Genomic DNA, 24322 nt, shown 5'->3' with positions numbered 1-24322 from the left:
AATTGTATAAGGTGATATTACGTCAGTCTTAAGATGAGTTTTAATAGCACATAATGGAGGTGCTGCTTTAGTTGGGTACTAAACCTGTGTTTACCTACTATTTCACATCAACTGGCTGCCATGAAAAGGGTCAAAAGGAATGGTGGCCACACCATGTAAGTCAGACATAACTTTTATTAAATCAAACTTTTCCTTTAATCATCATCAATCCCAGGGGACTGAAGACTCGACTGAAATGTCTTCAACATTGGTTTGAACACAAATCAGACACTTGCAACTTGATTTCAGACTCATCTGTATTGATGTTAAGATTTTGATCATGAAACAAACCAGCACTGATATGGATCAACACAACAATGTGTCCTTTAAAACAAGATGCAAAAAGTAAATACAACAGTTGTAGACGTGTTATATAAATTACAATCCTATCACATTACAATCCTTTAAAGCAGCAATCACGGTCTACGATGACTCGGTATCTTCAACAGTACAAATAAAAAAGAGAACAGCTGTCGGATTGAGGTTTTCAAAGAACCCTGTCTGGAAGCAGATGAGTCGCCTCCAGCTACATTAACAGCGACGGTGATCACTGAGAGTTTGTGTGTGTTTTTATGCATATTTGTTGTTAACAGCACTTTGTAGATTCAGGTTTATCAGGGTGTCAGTGCCAGAGGTTCCACCACACAGCGTCCTCAACGAAAACGTCACGATTCCACGCTCACGGTAAGCCACTGTCATCAAAACTGTACATTCAATAAATTAACAATACACGGTCTCTGTTAAGCAACCAGTGAAATGACTCTAGATTACATAATTACATTAGATTACAGGTAGAATGCACCATTCACGAGACGAAAGGAGGTTGTTGAAGGGGACTGGATGGCCCACCCGGCTGAGGATGGGGGGGGTGGTTGGCATGGTAACGTATAGCACAGGGTCACTCAGCGCAATAGGGATGACATCACCTACCCTTTGGCCTCAGACCACCAGCGTTTCACCCCATGAGGGGCCACGAGTCCCTTTTTAGAGTTTGAGTTTCCTACACATAGACTGGAGTGCTGTTTTCTCCTTATTTTCTTTTTCTTCATCAGCTTTTCTTATCTCTGCACATCTCAAAATGCCTACACGTCCACTTCCCCCACCCCACCTTGCCCCGTCATGGTCTGTGGTCACACGCCGGGGTCGTCTCTGATCTGACTAAGACTCGATTTGGGATCTTTTTGGAGTTGTGGTTTCCCCGCAGGTTTCAAGGCTTGTGCTTGAAATGGGCCTCCACTGCAGAGACAGAGAAGTGAAATGAGCAACATTTGTAATGCAGGTAATAAAAAGAGTGTGAGCAGCAATAAGGATAATTATCCCTTCAACATATTAACAGACAATATTAATCATTAGAAGAATAGAAGCAGACGGAGGCTTCACATGATGAGGAGCAGCTCAGTCTCCGAATCACATCACACAGCTGGTGTAGAATAACTGAACAGAAATAGTTCTATACATATATACATACATATATACAAATAAATATAGTTAAACAAGATCCAGCGATTCTTTGTTTTTAAAATCTCCAGTTCTTTATGGGTTTTCTTTTTTTCCCTATCATATTCAAGAGCGTGGTTTCACAGTTTTAGAGCCGGACTTATTGATTTAATGTTCGCACTTAAATATATCCTGCGTGTTCTTAGATTCGCTCTGCTTGTCCTCAAACTGTGAGCTTGCACTCAGATTTCCTACACGCTGGCTCTTCTCCTCACTCTTACACCCCCGCTCTCAGATGTCTCCTCTGCTTTTGCAACAAATCAGTCAGAATTCCACAACCAAGTTGTAGTGATGTGTAGTCCCATACAGGCGAAATCATTAAGTCCCGCTCTGAAACTGGAAGAAATTTTGAATAAAAATAGGGAAAAAAACCCATAGTTGTTTATTTGTTTCCTTTTTGTGTTTGAATCTATCAGTAGTTTGGAGAAAACCGCAACACTGAAGTCTGAACCACAGTTTCTGATTTTCATTTCAATAATATTTAAGAAGTGTTTTAAACACCGTGTGGTCAGATACAATTGTTGCTGTTACACACAGCCAATAAACACTGTCTTTTCTCTGCACCTGCATATTCCTGTGGCCTCATTGGTCGATTGATGACCCTCTGGAAGGCCGCTATCCAATCCCGCTGCTCGGCCTCTGTCTCGCAGGCAAACAGGAACTTCCTGTCCGGCGTGACTATGGTGATGCCGTGGTTCCAGTGGTAACCCTGCGTGGTCGGGGGCAAGCCAGCCATGACGGTGTAGCTGTTCTCTTTACTGCCAATAAATACCTCGCCACGGGCATATGCATCCTGGGAGAGGAGGGAACGCAGGGTGAGGGGGGAGGACCTGTGAACGCTGAGTCAGAACAAAGACAAAAGCGAGGTCTCTTCTTACCAGAGGGTCTTTAAAATACATGAGTCTCCTGTCGTCCATAGTGAACCACCTCTTCTTGAAGCCCTCTGTGTGCTGTGGCAAAAAACAAGAGAACAGCAAAGCGAATCAATTCATTGGAGGTGTGACATTTGTGGCGTTTGATGCAAAGTGGGTTAGATCAAATCATCGACCAACTAAATAGGCATCGAATTAAAAAAAAATACTTTTGACGTGACCTTCAGTGGGACTGCTCCCATCTCAGTGGGAGGGGTCATGATGCTAACACCGCAGACACTCAACGTGATTGATGCGATTAATAATTATTTCATTTTCCAGAAATGATCCAGTGAGATTAACTACTGCACAAACCTTTGGGCCTGTTTTCTCCATGAAGCCTTCCCTCATGAAGTTTCTGGTCAGTTTGGGAACCAGCTGGAAGACAAGAGAGAAGCACATGAAATAAGAACATAAAACTAGGAAAGTGTAACTAAAGAACCGTTGATCGGCTTCATACGTGGAATGTGTATTGTAAATAGCCAAAGGAAATGCAATGTTGAATTAGGTGTGATTTGGTCACGTGATACGCTAAATGTTTATAGAACTTGAATAAACAGTCTTAACTTGTCCTCGAAGTCCAGATAGTTTTAAAAACTCTGATTATTTTTACTTCACCATATCGGACTAACAGAGGGTGTCACGGGTGCTGTTCACCACCATGACAACAATAATAGAATCACTTCCTCTTTAGAAATTTGTCTTCAAAGTAAAAGTACAATGTTTGTTTTGTTGCTGCCACGCTTTATATCGAGCTGAATTCAATTGTCAGTTCAGGCAATAATTCAAACTTGTATATAAACTGCATATTTGGTGGCAGCAATAAAGCAAATTCAGTTTGATTTTATGAAAAACATTGATGAACAAATCTTCATTGCAGATAAACCAGTTAGGAGGCAAAGTTTTCTCTTCACTCTGAACCATAGACTACTCACAACAGACGTCTTTGACAATTTCTATCCTAACTACGAGCTCCACAGCAACATGTGGCTCATGACGAATGAAAACCTCACCTCCTCATCGCTTGCTCCAGGAAAAGCCACCTGCAGGTAGTGGAACCTGGCTGCTCTGATAGCATTGAACCAGTCGACCATCTCCTGCAAAATAAACAGATAAAACACCGTCAGTAACAACACGTCCTGCTGTCATTTACAATCACATTCTATCACAGTCTATCACAGTCACATGTATTTTGGGTTGTGAGAAGGGAGGAATGAGGAACCGGTTACACGGAAATCATGGTATAATTCCTGACAGTTACTGTTTGAATCTTTAATTAATAATAATAATCATAATAATAATAATCATAATTTTAATACATTTTATTTATAGCGGACTCAAGGTCACCTTGTAAGGCAGAGATAAAAAACAGAACAAAAAAAAACTTTGTATAAAAAAGATGCAGTGAATAAAATTACGTAGGTTGGCCAAATGGAAAACAATCAGACAGTTTAAAAAGAGTCAGTGTTACGGATGTCTAGGAGTTCTAGAGGTGGGGAGCAGATGGCCTTAAAGGTCAGCAGCAGAATCTTGAAAACAATGCAGAGCCAATGAGGCTGCTGAAGGACAGAAGTGATTAATGGAGGGAGTGGGGTCTGGAAATGATGTGAGCGGCAGAGTTCTGGACTAGTTGAAGTCTATGAAGAAGTAACTATGTCACGTCATTATTTGTTCATGCACGTTGCTTTGCTTGTAATGGCTGCACTGTTTTTAAAAGCAATATTGCCAGCCAGTGCAGTTTCTGTCCACATCATTTTTTAATATAAGGTTACTGTGACCTTTGACCCCTGCATTCTAATCAGTTCATCTTTGAGTCCAAGTGACAACTGAACAGCTGAAATTCCCTCAAGCTGGTCTTGAGATATCACATTCATGAGGCAAAAATGATGATTGATGATAATTTGCGAGGCCTCCGACCCTGTGACCTTTGACCATCAGATGTTTCTACAGAAACAAAACATTCTTATTGAGGACACTTTCCTGTCTGCTGTAGGTGATGGTGACATTTTAAACATGCATGCTTCAGCTGCAACCCTGAATCTGTTGAACACTGTTTTTCCCTCAGCTTTAAGACTCATTACTGATTGTGAGTTAAATGCCAAGGTTGGATGGCCCGCCCTCTCTTTTAATGTGAGCTCAAATATCTGGATTACACTGCAGGTACCAGCTGTTTCTACTGAGCACAGTAAATCCATTTACTCATCATGCACATGCAACATGGAACAACATGGAGAACAATCTAAAGCTCAACTAATTTTATCCAGAGAGAAATTGAAGTTTTTCATCTCACCATTTTTACCTCCATTTTCTCTTGTGGTCTCAGAATGTTTTGTTTGTTGTCTATACTCTATATTGTAAATGAGGTCCCTACCTCATTGTATTCCCGGGTAAAATAAAGGTTGAGTGAATGAATATATAAGAATGTGAAGAATTACATTTTTCCTCTGATGTAAGTGCAGGTATCTTTTCTATGCAGTAGGTGTCATCAACAGTGTGCGTGTGTGTGTGTGTGTGTGTGTGTGTGTGTGTGTGTGTGTGTGTGTGTGTGTGTGTGTGTGGATGCTGCAGCCCTGTCGATAACAGAGAGAGAGAGAGGGAGCGACTGTGACACTGGATGAACCCGATGAACTCAATTATATAGCAGACTTTGACCAGCAGAGGGCGCAGCACTTGATCTCACTCTTCTGTACATTAATATCTGTCTCCTTCTTCTCTTTCATCTCTTTTGATTAACTATGCAACACCCTGCCCCACCACGACATCATCATGAACCCCCTTCCTCCACCTCTGTCTCTTTCTCTATTTTAGTCACACAGTACATCCCAGACATTTAAACTTAATGTGAGGCAATGATTTGTGTACCCGTCACTATAAAACCCTCAGCGAGACATAAGGCACAAACATGAACACACACACACCAGTTCACAGGAGGAGTATTAAGAAAGGTTAGAATAGAGAATGAGGTTTAATTAGTTTTTGTTTATTCCCCAGAAAGGAGCTGATTTGTAATATTTCAGGATGGTTCCTAGGAAAGGATTAAGTCATCTGGTGCTACTTAAAGGTTCAGTGTGTAGAATTTAGTGGCTACAGTGGTGAAGTTACATATTGCAGCTGAACACCCCTCACCTCACTCTCCCCTTCCAAACATTAACAAGAACCTGAGGTAGCCTTCAGTTGTAATAAAAACTCAAAAGGTGTTTAGTTTGTTCAGTCTGGACTATTGTAAAAAACATGGCGGCCTCCATAGAGAGGATCCGCTCCCGATGCAAATATAAAGTATTTCAATATAAAGAGCCAATTCTATGGTAAAGAAAACAACAATTTGTACAATTTAAATGAAACACTAGTGGAAACACCACTAGGATTATTGTATATTCAATTTCTGCCAACAGATGCCTTTCACCTAACTCTTACACCCTGAACCTTTACTGCACATAAATGACCTAACCTTTAAGTGATCTAACCTTTATACTATTTTAAGTCGTAGCACAGCAATTCAGTTAAACAAGCAGATGTATTGGAAATTCCTCCCAGTGGCTTTGGTGGCCATTCTGACCATGAAGATAATGACATTGGGATTAAACCTTGACATCCCACTGATTTCTTCTTGCACGTTTGGTTAAGCACTGAATAACCTGTATCGTTAGACCTGATGTCAACTATGGTGATTGTCAACATTTTGGGCATTTTAGGTCAGCAAAATTTGGGCACAAATATAAAAGGAACAGCTCAAGCATCTCACATGACTCGTTCCCTTCTTCTTGCCAAAGATCCACTGAAAAACACTGTTATAGATATTTTCTGACTGCGCTGTAGCTAATGAAGTCAGTGATTCTAGTTGGAAAAAGCCAAAAGGAGATTAATTATTAAAGGAGGTTTTAGTAAAGCTGACAGCATGCATATTATACTACCATCCCTGTATTAGCACCATGTATTAGTGTATTCAAAGACTTGTACATATTGCTACTGTAAGTGAGTGTATGTGATTGTGTGTATAAATAGCAGTGTGAGAATACACCTTAGCATCACTGTGGTAGACAAAGATGTTCCTTGTGCTGTTGTCTTTCAGGTAGGTGATCTGCAGGCCGCAGGGGTTGCCGATCTTGGCCGGCTGAAAGGTGGCGTTGAGCGTCTCGATTTTCATCACCGCCTTGGGATCCCTGGCCTTGACAGAGGTGGCGCACGGACGACAAACAGTTAATCGTTAAAGTGCCAAATGAAATCCTGCCACTGTAAAAACACAACACTTAAAATCGGCTGTGTCATTGCGCTCACATCCTGCTTGTTGAAGTACTTCAGCGCTCCCTCCCTTTCTGACAGGATGAACTTTCGGCTGAGAAACTGACCGTTGTCTCTTCCTCGTTTCCATAGAAACCCCTCTCGGTACCCTGAGCAGAGAGGGGGGGAGTGTAGAGGTTGAGGAGATGGTATCGAAACAAGACAAAAGAGATAAGACATAGGAGACGTTACTAACAGTGATGTTATTGGTGTGAGATTATTCTTCATTTGCCCTGAAATTAAAGATCATTTCAGATCTAGTTTAGAAGTGATGGGAGGAAAATGGAGACAGTGTGTGCGAGTGAGGGAACGCAGCTCAATATCCAAGAAACAAATGGACAAGAGGGGGAAGCGGAGCAGGGGGAGGGGGAGGGGGGTCAGCACGAGGCAGCACATTCAAAGAGATTTTCGTTGTCTCGGTACCAAAGAACATCCGTTTCCATGTTAATGATATGCTGCAGCATTTATAGCCTGCTATGTAAAACACTCTGCCTCTGTCACTTTTCTCCTCTATTTCCGTCTCACTGTGAAGTGTATTCTTTCTAATCTAGATCTATTTCTGTAGCTCGATGCACATCAGCGATCAACTGGTACAACCAAAGAAGGGACTCATTTACATTCAAGCCGGTAGTTTGATGCTGAGTGTTGTGTAATGTGCACTTTAATTGTTGAATAAACTGTAATTCCAGGACTGGAAATGGAGAATATGGGATGTAAAAAAGGAGGCTAATGTGGTTAAATGCTTGTGTAGACGAGTGTAACAGATGGCAGAGGGAAGATTTGGAGAGGATGTTATTGTTGTTCACCCAAATTACAGATTACAGAAGCTAGAATGGGATATTCTTCACCAAGGCCCAACAATCACCTCATAAAACCACATTTATACAAAATATATTCAGTTTATCTTCATCTTCTCTCAAGTGAACATTTGCACCAAATATAAAGAAATTCCATCAAGGTGTTTCTGAGCTGTTGTGATTAAAAATGTGTTTTGCACACAGCCACCTTAACGTTTGACCATCAAAATCTAATCAGTTACCACCATTGCCAAAGCATGGCAGTGTTTTCATTTCACAGTTTCCTATAATTCCTCATTCATACAGTGTAATATATTATTAGTGTATTTGTTATTAGTGTTGTGAAAAGTGAGGCTCCAAATAACACCAAGATAAGATGGTGTTACTTCCTACTACTCCTGGAGTCTTCTTATATCACAAGCTGCAACTGGAAACAACTGAATTTTCACAGCAGATGTGATCACCCTGACAGCACGATAGAGTGCTAAGAATACAAACGTGCAAGTACAAGCACTTTTTTTTCTAAAATGAAATCGAAGTGGTCGTTGTGTTGTCATGTTGTTTACCCCTCGATGAGCAGAACCTTAAAAGCTCCTTGGGCCAACACGTCCCTGTGGAGTCCGTCAGCAGAACTCAATTACCCGAAACATCCATTGCTGACTTTTATACATTCATTTACATCCATTCTCTCATAAGTGGCTGTGTGTAGGTTTGCATTTAAGAAGCATAAAAGCATATTCAAGCAGTGACACTGTAATTGTCACTGAAAGAAAAAAGAACTGCCTGTGTGTGGGTGTTCCTGCATAGACCCTACAGAGTGAGCACATTTTAAACCAGGCTTCGCCTTTTCAATGTTCAAGGCTTAAGACTTGGTTTTAGGGTTACAATTATGATTAGGTTAGGGTTGGGCATTTAGTTTGGATGGTTGAGGGGCGAATGAATCATGTCAATGATGGCGTCAATTAAGAGTGTGTTTGTGTGTGTGTGTGTGTGTGTGTGTTGGGTTGAGCATATCTTCCAGTATACATTTCACATGATATTGAAGATGGAGTATGCTGATTGGTTTGTGGTGACCTCACTCGTTTATTGTTACAGAGGACACACACACATACACACACACGTAGATGATGTAAGTCATTGTGTCATTCCTGTTTGTACATTTATACTCTCTACATAACTCATTGTGATGTGCATTACATCTGCTTACAGTTTATGTGTGTGTGTGTGTGTGTGTGTGTGTGTGTGTGTGTCTGTGTGTGTGTGTGTGTGTGTGTGTGTGTGTGTGGGCGGCTGAGACTGACTATTGGCAGTAAGCTGGCCTCCACAGTGGTCACAGTGAACATTGATTGAGTATGCGAGGGAATAGGAGGAAGGAAAAGACTGTGAGGGAAGGAGGCGAGGGGTGGGGACAAGCAGGGCTATTGATCGATGAGGTAATGCCACTGTAGGTGAATGTTTCATGTCAGAAACACACACACACACACACACACACACACACAAAACGATAGAATGCCATAAGTGCAGAGGACAAACAAAACCGAGGTAATCTGTGGCAGTGAATAAGGAGAAGCAGAAAAACGAGGCATGTGAATCATCTGAACACTGAAGGTCCTGACAAAGGGGAGGATCCATAAATGTGTTTTTACTTTCTTTAACATTGTGAGATTTGTTTTGACATTTTCACCAATTTCCCAGGAAATAATTTAATGATCTTGGATGAAAGATGTCAATTATTAGGAAAGTGATACCTATGACTGTGTGTAATTTGATGCAGCTTGGTTGAATATAAGGGGACTGTTGGCCTTGGCGGAGGTATGCGCTCTACCGAGTATGTGGAATAATGTACTAGGACAATGTGTTGGACTAACTTGAGGTCAACTTTCACAGTTTTGATTCTGAATGAGAACAAGGTTCTATGGCACAGAGGAGTAAGACGTATCACAACACAGTTTTGGGACATTATCTGCTTGGACGGTGCAAAGGGTCAGTGTTGAGGAAAGAGTATAACTGATGTGACAAGCATAACAGAACAAACCTGCAGAATAAGGTTCCTGTTTCTCGATGAACTCAAACTCATTCCTTTCGTACTTGGCTCGGATCCACTGCTCTCTCAACAGCCTGAAGAAATGATAACACACACAGTTAGATTTTATTTCAGTTACACACCCACCGACTGCCCCAACCTGCACACACTGACAAGCTATTCCTAAGTAAGTTGGATAAAACACTTGGAACGTGGAAGGACAGGCCAGCAAGCAGAAGAAACATCGTCCCTGAAGTTGATTTAGGTTTGTTACAACTCACAGATTTGTATCACACTGCAGCACAAAGGCTTCAGTGTCAAATTGTGATCAGCGCCTTTGCTTCCCTGCAGTTTCCAAAGCTGCATACAGAGGAAGCAATCTCTTTTTTAGAGCCTCGTCCTTTTCGGTGTGCGGAGAAACAAATGGCAACAGTCAGCACATCACCATGCCAACAGTCTCTCTCACCATCGCCACTTCGCTGCCTCTTCCAACCTTTCAGTCTCCCCTTCAGGCTCTGTGCTGCTTTTCATCCTTTCTCTCTCTCTCCACACACTTCTCTTTTATTGGCACCTATTAGAAATGAATCGGCTGTTCTGGCTGCACCAAGAGTGTCAAATGTTTTCCTCTTAGTATCTGTTTGAATGGCACCTTATAGTGTCACTGGGTCTTAAACACTAAACTATCTGGTTCTCGGGGGAGTGGAGTGTGCGAACACAACCTGACACCATGGCTTAGATGCAGGCATAGAGAGAGACTTCTCTTTTCTCTGGAGGCACATGGCAGCTTTAACATTGTTTTTCTATAGATACAGAAAAACTAAGACTGCTCATTTTGCACATGTATAGTTACTCATAGCATTTGAATATTAGTGGCTTCAGAAAACAAGACATTTGATATTCACATTTGTATTCCGTACTACAGTAATATTGAACATTTACAAAATCCATATCAGTGCTGAATGCTGCTTGTGGGCCAATTCTTGCACGAATCCAGTCATGGACCAACTCCAGGCCAGAGATAAAGTACATCCAGTCTGGAGCTGGCCCAGACCTGGCACCAATACTGGAACTGGATCTGGGCCAGTATTAGCCTGTTGTGCCATAGAACAACGGCCCAAGTCTGTTTTGGGGGTCTGGATCTGAAGTTGTGAAAGCTCTGGGGTCAAATCAGCTCTGCAGCTGGGATCACTCCAAATCTTTTTGCCATTTCTATAACAGTAGTCAAAACATGAGCGAACTCGCAAGTCACCTCTGATATTTTGGTCAATAAAGGTTATATTATACATTGACACACAAAGTGACATTTAAGTGATGCTTGTACCATGATGGTTCATAACAGTTCAGCTAAAGTACAAAATATTCAGTGAACGTGGGACAATGGGGAAAGTTTTAAAGAGGATATTGTCATGTAATAGATTTGTATAAAAGATATCGTCTTTAACTATTCTGTACTCCAAAACACGAGTAGTAAAACAGGTTGACTCGGTTAGCCTGAGCAAACTGTTATCTGATAGCATCAAGTAGAAACTAATTCCACTTGCAAGAATATTCTCTTTTAAGACTGCAGAGTAAAAATCCTTCGAACATACACGGTTGCACCACCAGTGTTTGCGTTTCGAATGTGACGAAAGAAAGAGCACTCACTTGCAGTCAGTGTGTGTTGGTCTGTAGTAGAAAGCAGGAACCTTCTGCTCATATTTGGCCTTGGCTGCATTGTTTCCCATAGCAGCCATTAACTGAAAGAAAGACAGGACAACACACCCTGGTAATCTGAACAGACAAAAGAAAATTCACTAGTTTCCAACACTTTCCCATGTCGAGAGTCAAAGGCAAGCCAGATCATGTTTTATACAGCTACTGGCAGATTCAACCAACAACCTTTAAGGTATTTTATTTTGAAAAACCCTAGGTAAAATACTGTCAGACATAGGTTTGTAAATTGCTGTTTTGAAGCTTCGAGTGTGGCATTTAGTCAAGCACCATCATGCATGTGTATGTCACTGGGGTTTTTATTTTTACACCCAGTAAGGAGTGGCTATAATGTGTGCATGTTCCTAGCACAAGTTGAAAACAATGAAAGCGATTATTGTACGTGCACAAACAAGCAAATCCCTGATTTTCTGAAATTGTTCACTCATAGTCCTCACTGACGTTCCAGATTTCCTCTAGATGTGAGAATTTAGCATGTGACATTTAGATTTTTGAATAAATATGACCCTAAAAATGTTCGTATTATTAATAGGAAACATTTTGCTGTAGAGTGTTAACTTCTCCAGTCTGCTCTTTTCAATTGTTCTCCTTCACCTCATGTTGAAGATCATCTACCTGTAACACTTACTCAAGCTGTAAATCCCTATTTCAGAAATGAAAAATGAAAATGCTTATCTGATGTTCTCAAAATTGGACATGACTTTACAATCAGTCCTCAAACACCAGAGTCTTTCGGTATGAGAGGGAGCTAGAATATCTGCAGAAACCGATTGAGTCATCAAGTCTTAAAGATGTGACAGTCATATTAGCAAGGTTTGGCTAATTAAGTGAATACTATTGTGACTGTTTGACAAAAGTGGCTCATTAGAATGTTTTATTGGAATGGGACTTCAACAGTTCCAAAAGTCTCATCAATATACTGGCATCTCAAAATCAACCGTCTCCCGATGCAACTCAAATCTTTTCGTCCACTCATCTAATTCTCTTGCCTCCGTTTGTGTTTTTACAGAGCAAAATATTTCTGTCAACTTAACAACATTACATTATTTCAATCAAAAAATAAAATGTGTTAATTGTGGCAAATGTTGCTTTTATCATTGGGAAGTACAGTATATTCTTAAAATGACCTTAATTTAATGAGCTGAATGAACTTCATGTATCACCTCTTCAAGTCATAACTCATGTCTTAAAGTTCTGAGGTGCTCCGGGATAAAAACTACTAATGGAAACTTACAAGCTGATGAAAAGTTGTAAGTTTATTTAGTAGTTAATATTTGCATTTCTTGTGCATTGTATTATTGTTGCATTTTTCTTCATAGACATTCCCAATCTCTTAAGTCAAATCCATCATCACCTCCCATTAATTGTCCTCCCACATCTCCAACCTCCTGGTTTTCCTCATAACTCACATCAGCATCGCCTCCCTAAAGTCGTTTTTGTCCCTTGTGTGGTGTTTAAGTTCTGACATGATACATTCAAAGGCCCACCTCACACTTTCCCCTGCAGAGCCAAACATTTTAATCAGCTTCAACTCACTGAGGTCAAAATATGCATTTGTGTGTTTACAATTGTGCACCGAAGTCAATATTTCTCTCGTACATATCTCTGACTGTGTGCAGGGCACAGAACAGCCCAGCTTCTTCTGACACCCAGAAGAAAGGTTATACAGTCTCACGAATGGAATTATACTTTATTGATCCCTGTGAGGAAACGCACTCAGACATCAGAGGTCAGGGTCGGATGAAGATCACCAGAATTTAAGATGTCATGAGGCGCTGGAACACAAAAAAACATTGCTGCCAAATTTAAGGAAATCCCTTTAAGGTGTTCTTGAAATTTAGTTTTTACAAGGCAAATAATTTGCTTTTTTCAGGTCACAGTGACCTTGTTTGTATCGAATTTGAAGACAATCTGTCAATCTTATCTTAAGATATCACATTCAAGAAAAATATAAACATTTTATGAGGCCACCTTGAAATTCCATCAAAGCGTTCTTGAGATATTGCGTTCACAAGAATGGGATAGAGAAATGTTCTTGCATAAGGCTTCACATTTTGTTACATCCATTCCATTGTTAGAATCCGGTGGGTAACATGTTATCAGTCAAGTATCACATTGAGATGGGGAAGTGAGGGTTACATGTTGTTGACATTTATTCTATATTAAGTTTGGACTTTGCAATATGCTCTATGTTTGCCACTGCTGCCCTACCTCCACCTCGCTGGCCTCCCACGTGTCCTGGACAGACTTTACGCGGGTTATGTGGGGGATGCTTCGGTGAAGGAGCGAGCAGGCCTGGCAAACAAACACGCCCAACGTCAGCGACGCCCAGTCCGGCTCTACGGGAGAGAGAGGGGGGAGGAAATGAGATTGGGTAAAACTGTACAAGGGGATGATAGAGAGAAACACAGGAGCAATAAAAGAGGAGTCTTGTCATAAAGGCGCCGCAACAACGAGAACAGCAGCTCAAGGTTCATGCTATAAATACTGAAAGGGCTGATGCTGGCTCTGTTAAGTAATAGGAACAAAGCAAATGAAGCAAATGTTACAAAGGACCCTGGTCGAGTGTGTCGCTGCTCATAAAGGAGAGCAGCGAAGCAAAATATGATTTTGGGGAAATCCTGTTTAGCGTACTGACAGGAAACAGACTGCCTAAGATCTGATCAGAAGTCAGCCAAGATAGTTATTAGGTTAGTTACATCAGCAGTCTGCTAAATACATTGTGATAACATCATCACACATACGCACACACACTCACACACAGAAAGGAGGCAAATCGTATGCCTCCACTGACATTTGTATGTAAATGCAAACAAATGTCCTGGCAAACACACAAACATAAGCACACAACCAAATGAAAAAACAGAGCCAAATAAACATGCTTACACTCACATGTTTATGGAGATGCAAATGCACACAAATGTTGTGGTATACACACACAAATGCAGTGCTATTTTCTGTCAATGACAAACACACATCCCTTTATGCTTTTAAATGCTCAGAGGAAAAACACACACACACACATGCACAGCGTTTGGAATAATCTGACTTACAGACTACATTCTGCTTATTGCCAATATGATCACGTGACTAAATACACATTTTGAGGACAGTTCTATAAAACGAACGGGCTCATCAGCAGTCAGAGTGAATGTGCAGAGAATGGGGGTGGTGGGGGGGACTGGGGTGAGGGGGCTCTCTGCATCGTGACACAGAGGCAGCAGCAGCGGGTGTTCAGCAAAGGTACGTCTGAGTCACCGCTTCACACCAAGACTTTGATTCTGTCCGTGCAAATGAAGTCGTCAAAGTCAGAGACGCTGCCTGGTGCTGCCAGAGAGAGAAAGACGGCTTGTGGTTTGAGAGAGAGAGAGAGAGAGAGTCACACACAAGGCACAGCTTGTACTGAAAAATGAAAGCTTGGTATGACCACATTGTTACAGTAGACGTTACTGAAAATAAAAGACATTCAATCCTGGTCATAATGAAAGTAAAAGATAAATTTGTGTGAGATATATTGTCAATGTCTTCAGTTATTTTCAGTCATGTATCAAGACAAACTGGAAACATTTAGTTGTTCCAGTTACTAAAAGTATATTTGTCTGTGCTTTCTTTAGGAAATTACTTCAGAATGTAAAATTGTTGACTTTAATGGGCTTCAATGTGTTTGCCTTCTGGGAAATTTATGGTTAATGAAAATTACCCGTTAACCAAATAAATAATTATCATATTCATCAACTTTACATATGCCACCTGATGAAGTAAATAAATATAAACTATCAGTGTAAATATAATGTTTATAATATTGGTAATGCTGGGTTCTGATTCCATTATTTATTCAAATAAATAATACATTTTTGATTGAGTAAATAATCTCCTATAAAATATCAGAAATCATGATATCCCAATGCCCTAAGTTTTATCTAATCAACAATCCAAAAAGTATGATTTCAAACTGAGAGAGAACACGACTATGATGGGTGGGTCACAAAGACTGAATCTCACTTTGAACTTCACCATTAGTTTGTCAGTGAAATGTCCTGACAACTGTTTGATTGTAGAAAAACTGCATCACACATTCATGTCCCCCAGAGGATGAACTATAAGAACTAATCCTTAACTTTTCCTCTAGTGCCATCATCAGGGCAACATTTCATTTTATTTTACACTTTGGTTTAGTATCTGACCAATTACCTGTAAAACTAATAACATCCTTTAGTCATGTTCAAATTCACGGCACTTGAAGACCAATGTTAGCTGTTTTCTTATATTAGCTAAGGAGGTATTTAAGACCTTTTTCATACCTCTGCTATCACTTGGACTGTACCATGTGTACCGAACCTTTGTATCAAAGACAATGTTCAATGGCGTCGCAGCAGTGGGACTACACTGTCCCATTTTGAAAGCTCTTTTAAATGCATAATTCCATACCCTACTCTAAACAAACTATCCCAGGATTCATTGCAGAGCTAACAAGCTGACTGACGGCCAAGCTGCAGTTAGTGTAGCAGCTCAAAGTAGTTATTGATGCAACGATAAAGGCAGGACAAGCTAGAAAATACTAAATCCTCCACAGACTCCACAGTTTCGGTTTAGCCTTCATAGTCTATGATAGCATGACTGAAGACGTGACCATAGACGTGTTCTTCGTAGACCAAGTCGACTGAGTCCTCCAAAGGACGAAGCCCCTGAATTGAGATTATTGTTAATTAGCTATCAGCATATTCAAAATACCACTCAGCTTACAGCATCACAGCTGCTCACATTCTTGTAGACTCTTAGCCTTGATGCTAAATAAATTGCTAATTGCTCATCAGATCTATTGCCAATTAATTTTCCTTCGTCTGACTTGAACAATCGCTTGAGCCAGAATTCTTCTTAGTTTGCTTTTGTTGTATAAACATGTCCTTCACGAGATGCCAACACTGTAGATATTTCCGATAAGACTCCCTTTAATGTGGTCTTTTAAGAATGGCCACCACGTGCTGAGTGCAACGTTTTACATTCGGGGAATAAAATGCTCCTCAAATGAGCATCATAAATTCACAAGAGCCACGAGGCGCTAAGAGAAGCATGTCCTATCAGGCAACACTCAGAAGCCGCCACATTCTCCCTCCATCTCATAATCTCTCTGCCGCTGCCATTCCTCTCACGAGGAGATCCTCAGCCTGCTGCACCACAGACACACATGCATGCACACACACATACACTGAGTGTGTAACTCCCAAAGGAGTCATATAAGAGCTACAGTAGAGAGAAGGGTAGAAAAGGGCAAAACATACTATTCCTGCATTTACGTCCTCCTGAGGCTGAAGACAGGAGGTGCCACAGAGCCTGAATGGGGATCAGCGGGGGGGGGGGGGGGGGGGGGGTGCTCAGGTTCTTTATGTTGCAGAGAGATGATGAGAGCTCACAACATCGCCAGGGGTGTTATCTGGCATTGACAATAATCTCCCTTTGATTTGTCTTTGGTACAACAGAGTATTAGGACCAAGTACAAGAGAAAGAAATTCCGAGATTCGAGAAAAAACTGAGTCATAAAATGAGAATAAAGTAAAAATATTGTGTCCTTCTACAAGAGGAATATTATAAGATCAGCCTGTTGCCTGCAAAAATTGATGTAGCTTGTTAAATTATACCTAAGTATAGGTCTCACAAATAAGAAGATTTTTTTATTTTTGGCACATCAGCACCACATTATCATAAGAACATCATGAGAACTGTCTGTTCTGAAGAAAGAACCACAAGGTCTTGAAGGAAATTGCCTCTTCTGTAGGAAATGTTGGGAGTGGGCGATGCGATGCAATGCAATCCTCTTTATCGTTATAATAAGTCGTAACTTTATGTCCATTTTGTTCATTAAATTTACTCCAGAACTTTATTCTCATAAAATTACGACTTTACAACTTTATTTTTAAGATGTCTGATTTTTTTACCTTCAACATGTGCCCAATACTGCACTGTCCTTCTAACCCGTGACAACTAGGATGTTTTTTAATCACACAAAAAGCACTGGAGATGTGAAGAAATCAGACTTTGTCCTTTTAATATCAGCTATGTCTCATTTTCACCACCAACAACGATGCACACAGATGACGTGATCGAGGAAAACGCACACACTGCTGTCACCATAACGCACAACCAGCCATTCAGCGGTGAGCTCATCGCCGTCTGAGTCAGGCCTTACTGAGACGAAGCACTCATGGAGATTACAGTGGCTGCATGACTGACTAACCACACACACACACACACACACACACACACACACACACAGACGTGCACACATAAACACACAGGTCTTCCTCCTTTTAAATGTACTGCACATAGAAGATGTTTCTTCACAGGATCACTGTGAACAACAGATGCACAGTCGTAGCGAACAGGAGGTGGAAAACTCCTGATGTAGTGTGACTATTTGTTTTTTTTCTTTCCACAGAACATATGCTGTTTGCTAAAGAGCTTCCATCACTAAAGAATTGTTGTGCACAAAGTGAAGTTGCAGGGCTCGCTGGGGTTGACAGACAACAGAGCAGTTGATTCAGCCGCTCAAGGTTGAAGAAAGAAGAGCCTGTGGCGATCCTGCAGGGCAGAGGCAGGATAAATGAACGACGGGGTATTTATACAATAGCAGCCCCTGTGCCCAAGCGCCCGTGAGCACTTTGCAGGCACTTTTTCTGCATCTGCATGAGTTCACTCGTATGTCTGGTCAAACACACGTCAGTCTGTCAAGGGCTGTGTCATGGTGGAGGTTAATGGCAAAACAGCGGGTCGAGCTGAGGTTGTGACCCTCTCATGTCTCAGATAAACCCCTCAGGCAACAAGCACAGTTTCACTTGTACAGCAGTACCTCCTGCAGATATGACTGAACTTTAACAAAAGCTTGAACTGATGTGATTTTTATGAAATTTTAAAAAACTTCCTGGGGCTTTTTATAAGAAAATCATCAAGAAGGAATAACTTCTAAAAAGCACATTCTCAGAGGTTGGTTTTTTTGAACGAATGAATCACTTTTATTTGCATGACCTCTTCCTCACGTCATCACTGAAACAAATCTAAATTATCATAAACAAAACCCTTCTGATATTTATACCCACCAGAATCCAACAGCACAGTTTATTGATCGCATTCAAATATGAATCCCTTTCCTATAATGTCCCATGAGATACTAAATAATCAAAATTCAGATCATGGATAAATAGTCCACATAAAGCAATATAAGGATTGTATATGTCGTTTTGTTCGTGCTTGTTCATACATATTCAGAAAATGCAAAGACTACTTCCACCATGGAGTCAGCTCTACAGCCAACAGATCCACACTAACGCTTCTCACAATATGTCTTTGAATGTACAACAGCAAAGAATCACACACACAAAATTTTCCGACGAGATTGTGGTCCACTTGAGTGGAGCATTGCATTAGCAAACCTAACATAATCAGCTGCATCATTAATGCTTCATCATCACTGGCTCGTCCATGAGCTGCTTGGCTACCGGCTGATGATTTACCTCCCGTCAAGACCTTGGTGCCAATACTGTTTACAATCTTTCCTCCAACACCCCATCCTTCTCTTTCAGCTATGATTTAAACAAAGATTTAATGATGATGTGTCAGTTAAGGACGGATTTGTTCAGAACCCTTGTTCAGAAGACTTTTCTTGTAAAACTGTATAATGTTGAGACAACCGATAGGGGCCAATGGATATATATAAATTCCCAAAATGCTCTAAGAAATGGTGACATGCTTGTTGCATAAAGACTGTAAAGATGCATGACATGATTGCTCCCCAAAAGTGGTAGCTGGCTGCAGCATAGGTTATAAATGGAGATTATAAGTCCCACCTCCTCCATTTTAGCAGATCAGGACATGGACCAAACTAAAAAGTTTAAAAATACACGTCAAATCAAATCATCTCACCACAGTTATGCATGTTCAAGTGATTCATTTTTCAGTACGTTTGGTTTTAATTGGTTATTTGATGCGATAAAAATTGGCTGGAAAAAAAATATATAAAAATTCATATCTGGAATCATTCAGCTTCAGTTCTGGTTCATAGGTGGAAGTGGAGATACACTGTCTGTCTTTATATACCACCTATGAATAGACCCATGACCCTTGTAGATACTGTTTCAGTGAGAATAAGAGGAAGTTACAATGTGAAAGGTGAAATATTGATTATTGTCACCAGCTTTCTTGAACTAAAAAAAGACAAAAAAGAAAATAATGATTTCAGGACAGTAATAAGCAAGCAACCATAATATCCTGACCCCCCCTCCTATCTCATCAGAGTTACTGCTGTTTTCTGCTGTTCGACAAACACCTTCCTCACCGCTCTGAGGACTGCTGAGGCTTCTCTCCGGAGGGAATTAATCGTTTGTGTTTCCTTAGCGAAGGGCAGAGCCGCAGCGCTGCTGAGCTACAGAGAAACCTGCCGTATAAGCCCCCAGCTCAGCCTCTCAGCTGCTTCATCTGAGCACAGAGAGAAGATGGGAGGCAAAAACCCACAAAGAGCAAAGGTAAGAAGGGCAGAGAGAGAATGACTAAGCATAAAAAAGTGCACAAGCAGTGTTGCCACATTGTGTGTGTTTTCAGACTAATTCCTGCAGGCTCCCTGTCTGCTCAATGGAGGTTGTATCCTGGTAAGATATAACAGGGGTGAGGGTGGACAGCCGAGTCACTTGCTGCTGATGAGATATTCTGTCTTAACCTCCACATTCACAGTGAATAAGGGGATTTCATGTGATGTGATGCAGCAGCCACACTGGAGGTCATCGGCAATCCATTGCTTTTAGAACTACAAGTGTATCAATACTGCCCCGGGCCAAGGACTTGAAGAAATTTTGAAAGACTTTTGGTTTATTTTAGGATTCATTTCTGCATTTACTCTTCAGACTTGTTTTCCAGTCTTTTACTTTATTTGGTTCTGTCCTGCTTGTTGCCTTGTGTTTTCCTCCCCATCTTTCTCTGGTTTCCTGCCGTTGTGATTGTCTGCAAATGTGTTAATGTGTCTCACTTTAGATTTATGTATCGCTACCTACTGCGTGTATGATCTCTGCATCATTTCTTGAGAAATTAACAAAATTGTTGAAAATCTCACAATGTCTCCGACTTAAGTGTTGAATCCTCCCCTTCAATCGAATCCACTCCAAAAGTTAATGGGTTCTTCCTTGGGCCATATCCCACCCTCTACTAAGTTTCAAGAAAATCGGTTCAGTATTTTTGGTTTTTGCCTCGATCATGTCATCTTGTTCGCAAAAGCAAACCAATAATATTGTTGTCTAGAATCTTCATTACTGCTATGAGTACTGTAGGTTAGCATTATCGGAGACATATCATGTGTATGTTAGTTTTTTTAGTACACAAAAAGTCTCCAAAGTTAAAAAGCCCATAACCCCGCCCCTGGAACGCCTCATCAGTAGTTCGACCAATACTGCTGCATCATAGTTACATGACATGACGCCCCACATTCGCATAATGCACGACGAGCGGTTAATCTTAGCAGCACACTCCTAAAGCCAAGTAAAGCAGGAGTGGACGAATTTCTTACATGCGCTGGAAGTGGTTGACCAATCACAACACAGTGGGCCAGCTGGCCAATCAGAACACACTGGGCATAAAGCCCTGGGCTTTATCGGGAGACAGAAGCTACAAGCAAGTGTTTCAGACAGAGACTGAAAAGAGGAGCTGCAGCAATGGACAGTAAGTAATGTGTTTTTTGACCATTCGAGAATGTTAATCTTTTCAAGTCATAACAAAAATTAAATTATCAACTTTAAACCAGTGAATATTTAACCCTGTCCGGCCTCCATCCAGACTCAAACTGTTTTTCTTGCCCAAACACAATGATCTACAGAGTGCATACATTTTAAAACACTTGCTCGTTGTTGAAACTGAGCTTTTACAAAACAGTGATGTGAGCCAGAAGAGTGAGGGTTGAATACAGGTCAAATACATTCATGTAGGCATTTTTCTTACGTGGCAATTATATTTTTCTGTTTCGGTCCAAAAAATACATTAAAAAACTTCATAGTGTATTCAGTTGTATAACAACACAGTAGAGGTGACTACAGAGAGCAGCAGGAAGCTGACCAGTGGTGTAATGAGCTATCCACTCTGCAGAGGAACCAGCTGTGAGGCTGCAAAGTCAGGAAGACTTTAAAATGTCAGTGTGGACGATCACACAGCTGTTGTCTTGAACCTGTATTTATGTTGATTTTTTTTTTTTCTGCATAAATACAATCATGAAATAATGATGAGCTGAACTGACGATTTCACTCCTTCCCAATGAAGAAGAGATTTATTTCGTTATTTTGGTCTTTTTTGTGTGAAAAAGACAAGAGTTACTCCAAACCTTTAGTGAGACCTTCATACACAGTGAGATATTTTCATTGGCATTAATGTATTTTGGTAGTTTTTTTTTTAAAAGTCCAAAAATGCTACCACTGCTACCTTCCTTCTCCTTATCTCTCACTCTCGTCTTTTCATTTTGCTGCATGGAGCTGATTTGTGGTGTTGAGCCACAATCAAACTGTGATGTTTCTCCAAAAAAACAGACGTGATAAGATCCCATCCCCACCGGAGGTTGGAGCCACCACACCAGCATCAATAATTCATATCTTGACCATTATGAGAGACGAATCATGAGCCTGGGAATTCCTGGTTTGGTAGCAGATGACAGTGATGGTTTGGTTGAAGTGAGCCCAGTGAGCGACAATGCAAATAAGCAGGAAAGTAGTATGTTGCATTCAACTAAAGGCTCTTCACTAGTCAGAATCAGTCACCGTGCAAATACCTGCTTATCTGGCGCCTCAGCTCCTGAACTTAAGAACTGTCATATGATCTCCCAGATGTTCTTTTCACAACTGTATAACACACAACATCTGTGTAGATGCCAGTAAGGCTGGGTGGGTTTTATGCCAATCCATCCAATAGCTGGTGAGATATTTTAGTCTGGAAAAACAAGATGGACCAAATCACAGACATTTCCATCCATTTCCAGTGTATGTAAAAGCTTTAGACTGGCTATAGGCTGAACTGCGTTATTTAAAGGTACAGTGTGTAAAATTTAGTGTTATTGAGTGTTGAAGTTGCAGCTGAACACCCCTCACCTCACCCTCTCATTCCAAACATGAAAAGGAACCGGTGGTAGCTCCAGTTGCCATAAAAAATCAAAAGGTGTTTAGTTTGTCCAGTCTGGACTATTGTAAAAAAACATGGCGTAAAAATGTCAAACATTTAGAAGCTGCTAGATTCAACACACACACATATAGAACCAACCACGCCGGGAGACGCTCCCCTGTTTATTTCTCAACTGCCATCATGATGAAATCCCTCTCGAGCGTCCACGGCTCAGACAAAGCTATCTAATTTTTGTGGAAAGCGCTGCTGGCTCCAAAAGCTGCACAGCCAGTTCTCAGTGGAGCAGTAACCAGGGCCAAGGAACAGGCGTCCTGGGGCCGTGCTCGCCTCCAAGCACTGGGCGTGCGGCCCACACCGGAGCCTCAGTGGCCACCAACTGGTTTAATGCCATTTCAACAAGAGGAGTGGAAGGGATGGAGAGGGAGAGAGGGGGTACAAAAGGGAGGAATTGGAGGGAGGATAGAGAGATAAAGGAATGAAGACAGATATGGTTGAGGTGTCGCTGAGGGGAATAAGATAACCCAGGTGAAAGTCCTGCCCTATGCTGAGCGGATGTATGTCACATCTGTCAAGGAAAGACAAACACGGACACCAGAACAACAGACAGATAAAGGAATGAAGAAACACCCCAATAATTACTGTGTGGTGGTTGCTGACATTGTAGAACATGATAATAACCGACCACACACACACACACACACACACACACACACACACACACTCACACACATTCTTGTACTTCTATCTTATGAGGACAGTCACCGGCTTAATCCGTTCCCTTGCCCCTTACCCTAACCTCAACCATCACTACTAGATGCCTCACCCTAGCCCCAATTTAACACACACACACACACACCTCATTGTGCACCCTCACACACCATAACATCCACATAGGAGTGTCTCGTGTGTTTATGGCTCAGACTGAGTCCAGAGTCCAGTCTCTGTTAGTCGGGCCTCACTCTACCGGCAGCTGTGTTCAGGTACACATGTGTGCCACATCTGGACCGAATACCCCCCCGACACCCTCCTGGCTCACGTCCCCACCTCATCGTGTCCAGCAGCGTGCATCACATCTGTGCATCCCTGAGCTCCTGGATGCACCGATGCTGTCTGTGGTCGTGCTGGATGAGCTGCCGGATGAATACCTGGGTTGCCGCAGTCGGCGCACGTCCCGTTCCCCGCTCTGTCCAGCTCGTCCTGCAGGAGCCGGTTGTCTCCCTCCGGTTCCTGCGCCATCCCGAGTCTACCCGAGCAGCCTCACTCACCGCGGTGCAGGGAACAAACCTGCGCAGGAACATCCGCTGAACATCCACACACACACGGACACACACGGACACACACACACACACTGGTCCGACCACCTGCCGCCTCCAACCTGACCTGGAGAAATGAGAGAGAGACAAACACACACACTCTCTCTCTCTGTGTCACTCTCTCTCTCTCTCTCTCTCTCTCTCTCTCTCTCTTTGTATCTCTGTAACTCTCTCTGTTTCTCTCTCTCTCTCTCTCTCTCTCTCTCTCTCTCTCTCTCTCTCTCTCTCTCTCTCTGTGTGTGTAGGTGTGTGTGTCTCCCTCTCTCTGTCGCTCTCTCTGTCACTCTATCTCTCTCTCGCTCTGTGTGTGTGTGTGTGTGTGTGTGTCCCTCTCTCTGTCACTCTCTCTCTTACTGTCCCTCTCTCTCTCTGTCACTCTATCTCTGTTTGTCTCTCTCTCTCTCTCACTGTGTGTGTGTGTGTGTGTCCCTCTCTCTGTCACTCTCTCTCTTACTGTCTCTCTCTCTGCCACTCTACCTCTGTCTCTCTCCCTCTCTCTCTCTCTCTCTCTCTGTGTGTGTGTGATGTCTCTATCACCCAGTCTCGCTGCCTGCATAATAATAAAGTCTATATGTCCCCATCCCCTCCTCCCTGTCTGTCTGTCGTCTCTCCCCCTCC

General features: G+C 41.7%; 1 protein-coding gene across 2 annotated transcripts; it reads right to left on the bottom strand.

Annotated features, from left to right (window-relative positions):
• Positions 1 to 282: 282 nt before the first annotated feature.
• On the bottom strand, positions 283 to 23983 carry LOC109626661 (arf-GAP with dual PH domain-containing protein 1). Of its 2 annotated transcripts, none has more exons than XM_020082787.2 (11): positions 23537 to 23983; positions 13467 to 13594; positions 11190 to 11281; positions 9558 to 9640; positions 6723 to 6835; positions 6466 to 6612; positions 3461 to 3544; positions 2763 to 2825; positions 2415 to 2486; positions 2101 to 2329; positions 283 to 1275 (listed from the first exon to the last, which is right to left on the bottom strand). In XM_020082787.2, exons 1-11 carry the CDS (start codon positions 23625 to 23627, stop codon positions 1247 to 1249), a joined length of 1131 nt encoding a protein of 376 aa, XP_019938346.1. In that variant the 5' UTR covers positions 23628 to 23983; the 3' UTR covers positions 283 to 1246. The 2 variants fall into 2 exon arrangements, with proteins under 2 accessions (XP_019938346.1, XP_069373217.1); XM_069517116.1 differs by having other exon boundaries at positions 23436 to 23565.
• Between the last annotated feature and the right edge of the window lie 339 nt (positions 23984 to 24322).

This window comes from Paralichthys olivaceus, chromosome 21 (assembly GCF_024713975.1).
Source record: "Paralichthys olivaceus isolate ysfri-2021 chromosome 21, ASM2471397v2, whole genome shotgun sequence".
Taxonomy (NCBI): Eukaryota; Metazoa; Chordata; class Actinopteri; order Pleuronectiformes; family Paralichthyidae; genus Paralichthys; species Paralichthys olivaceus.
This window is presented reverse-complemented; position numbering and strand designations above follow the sequence as displayed.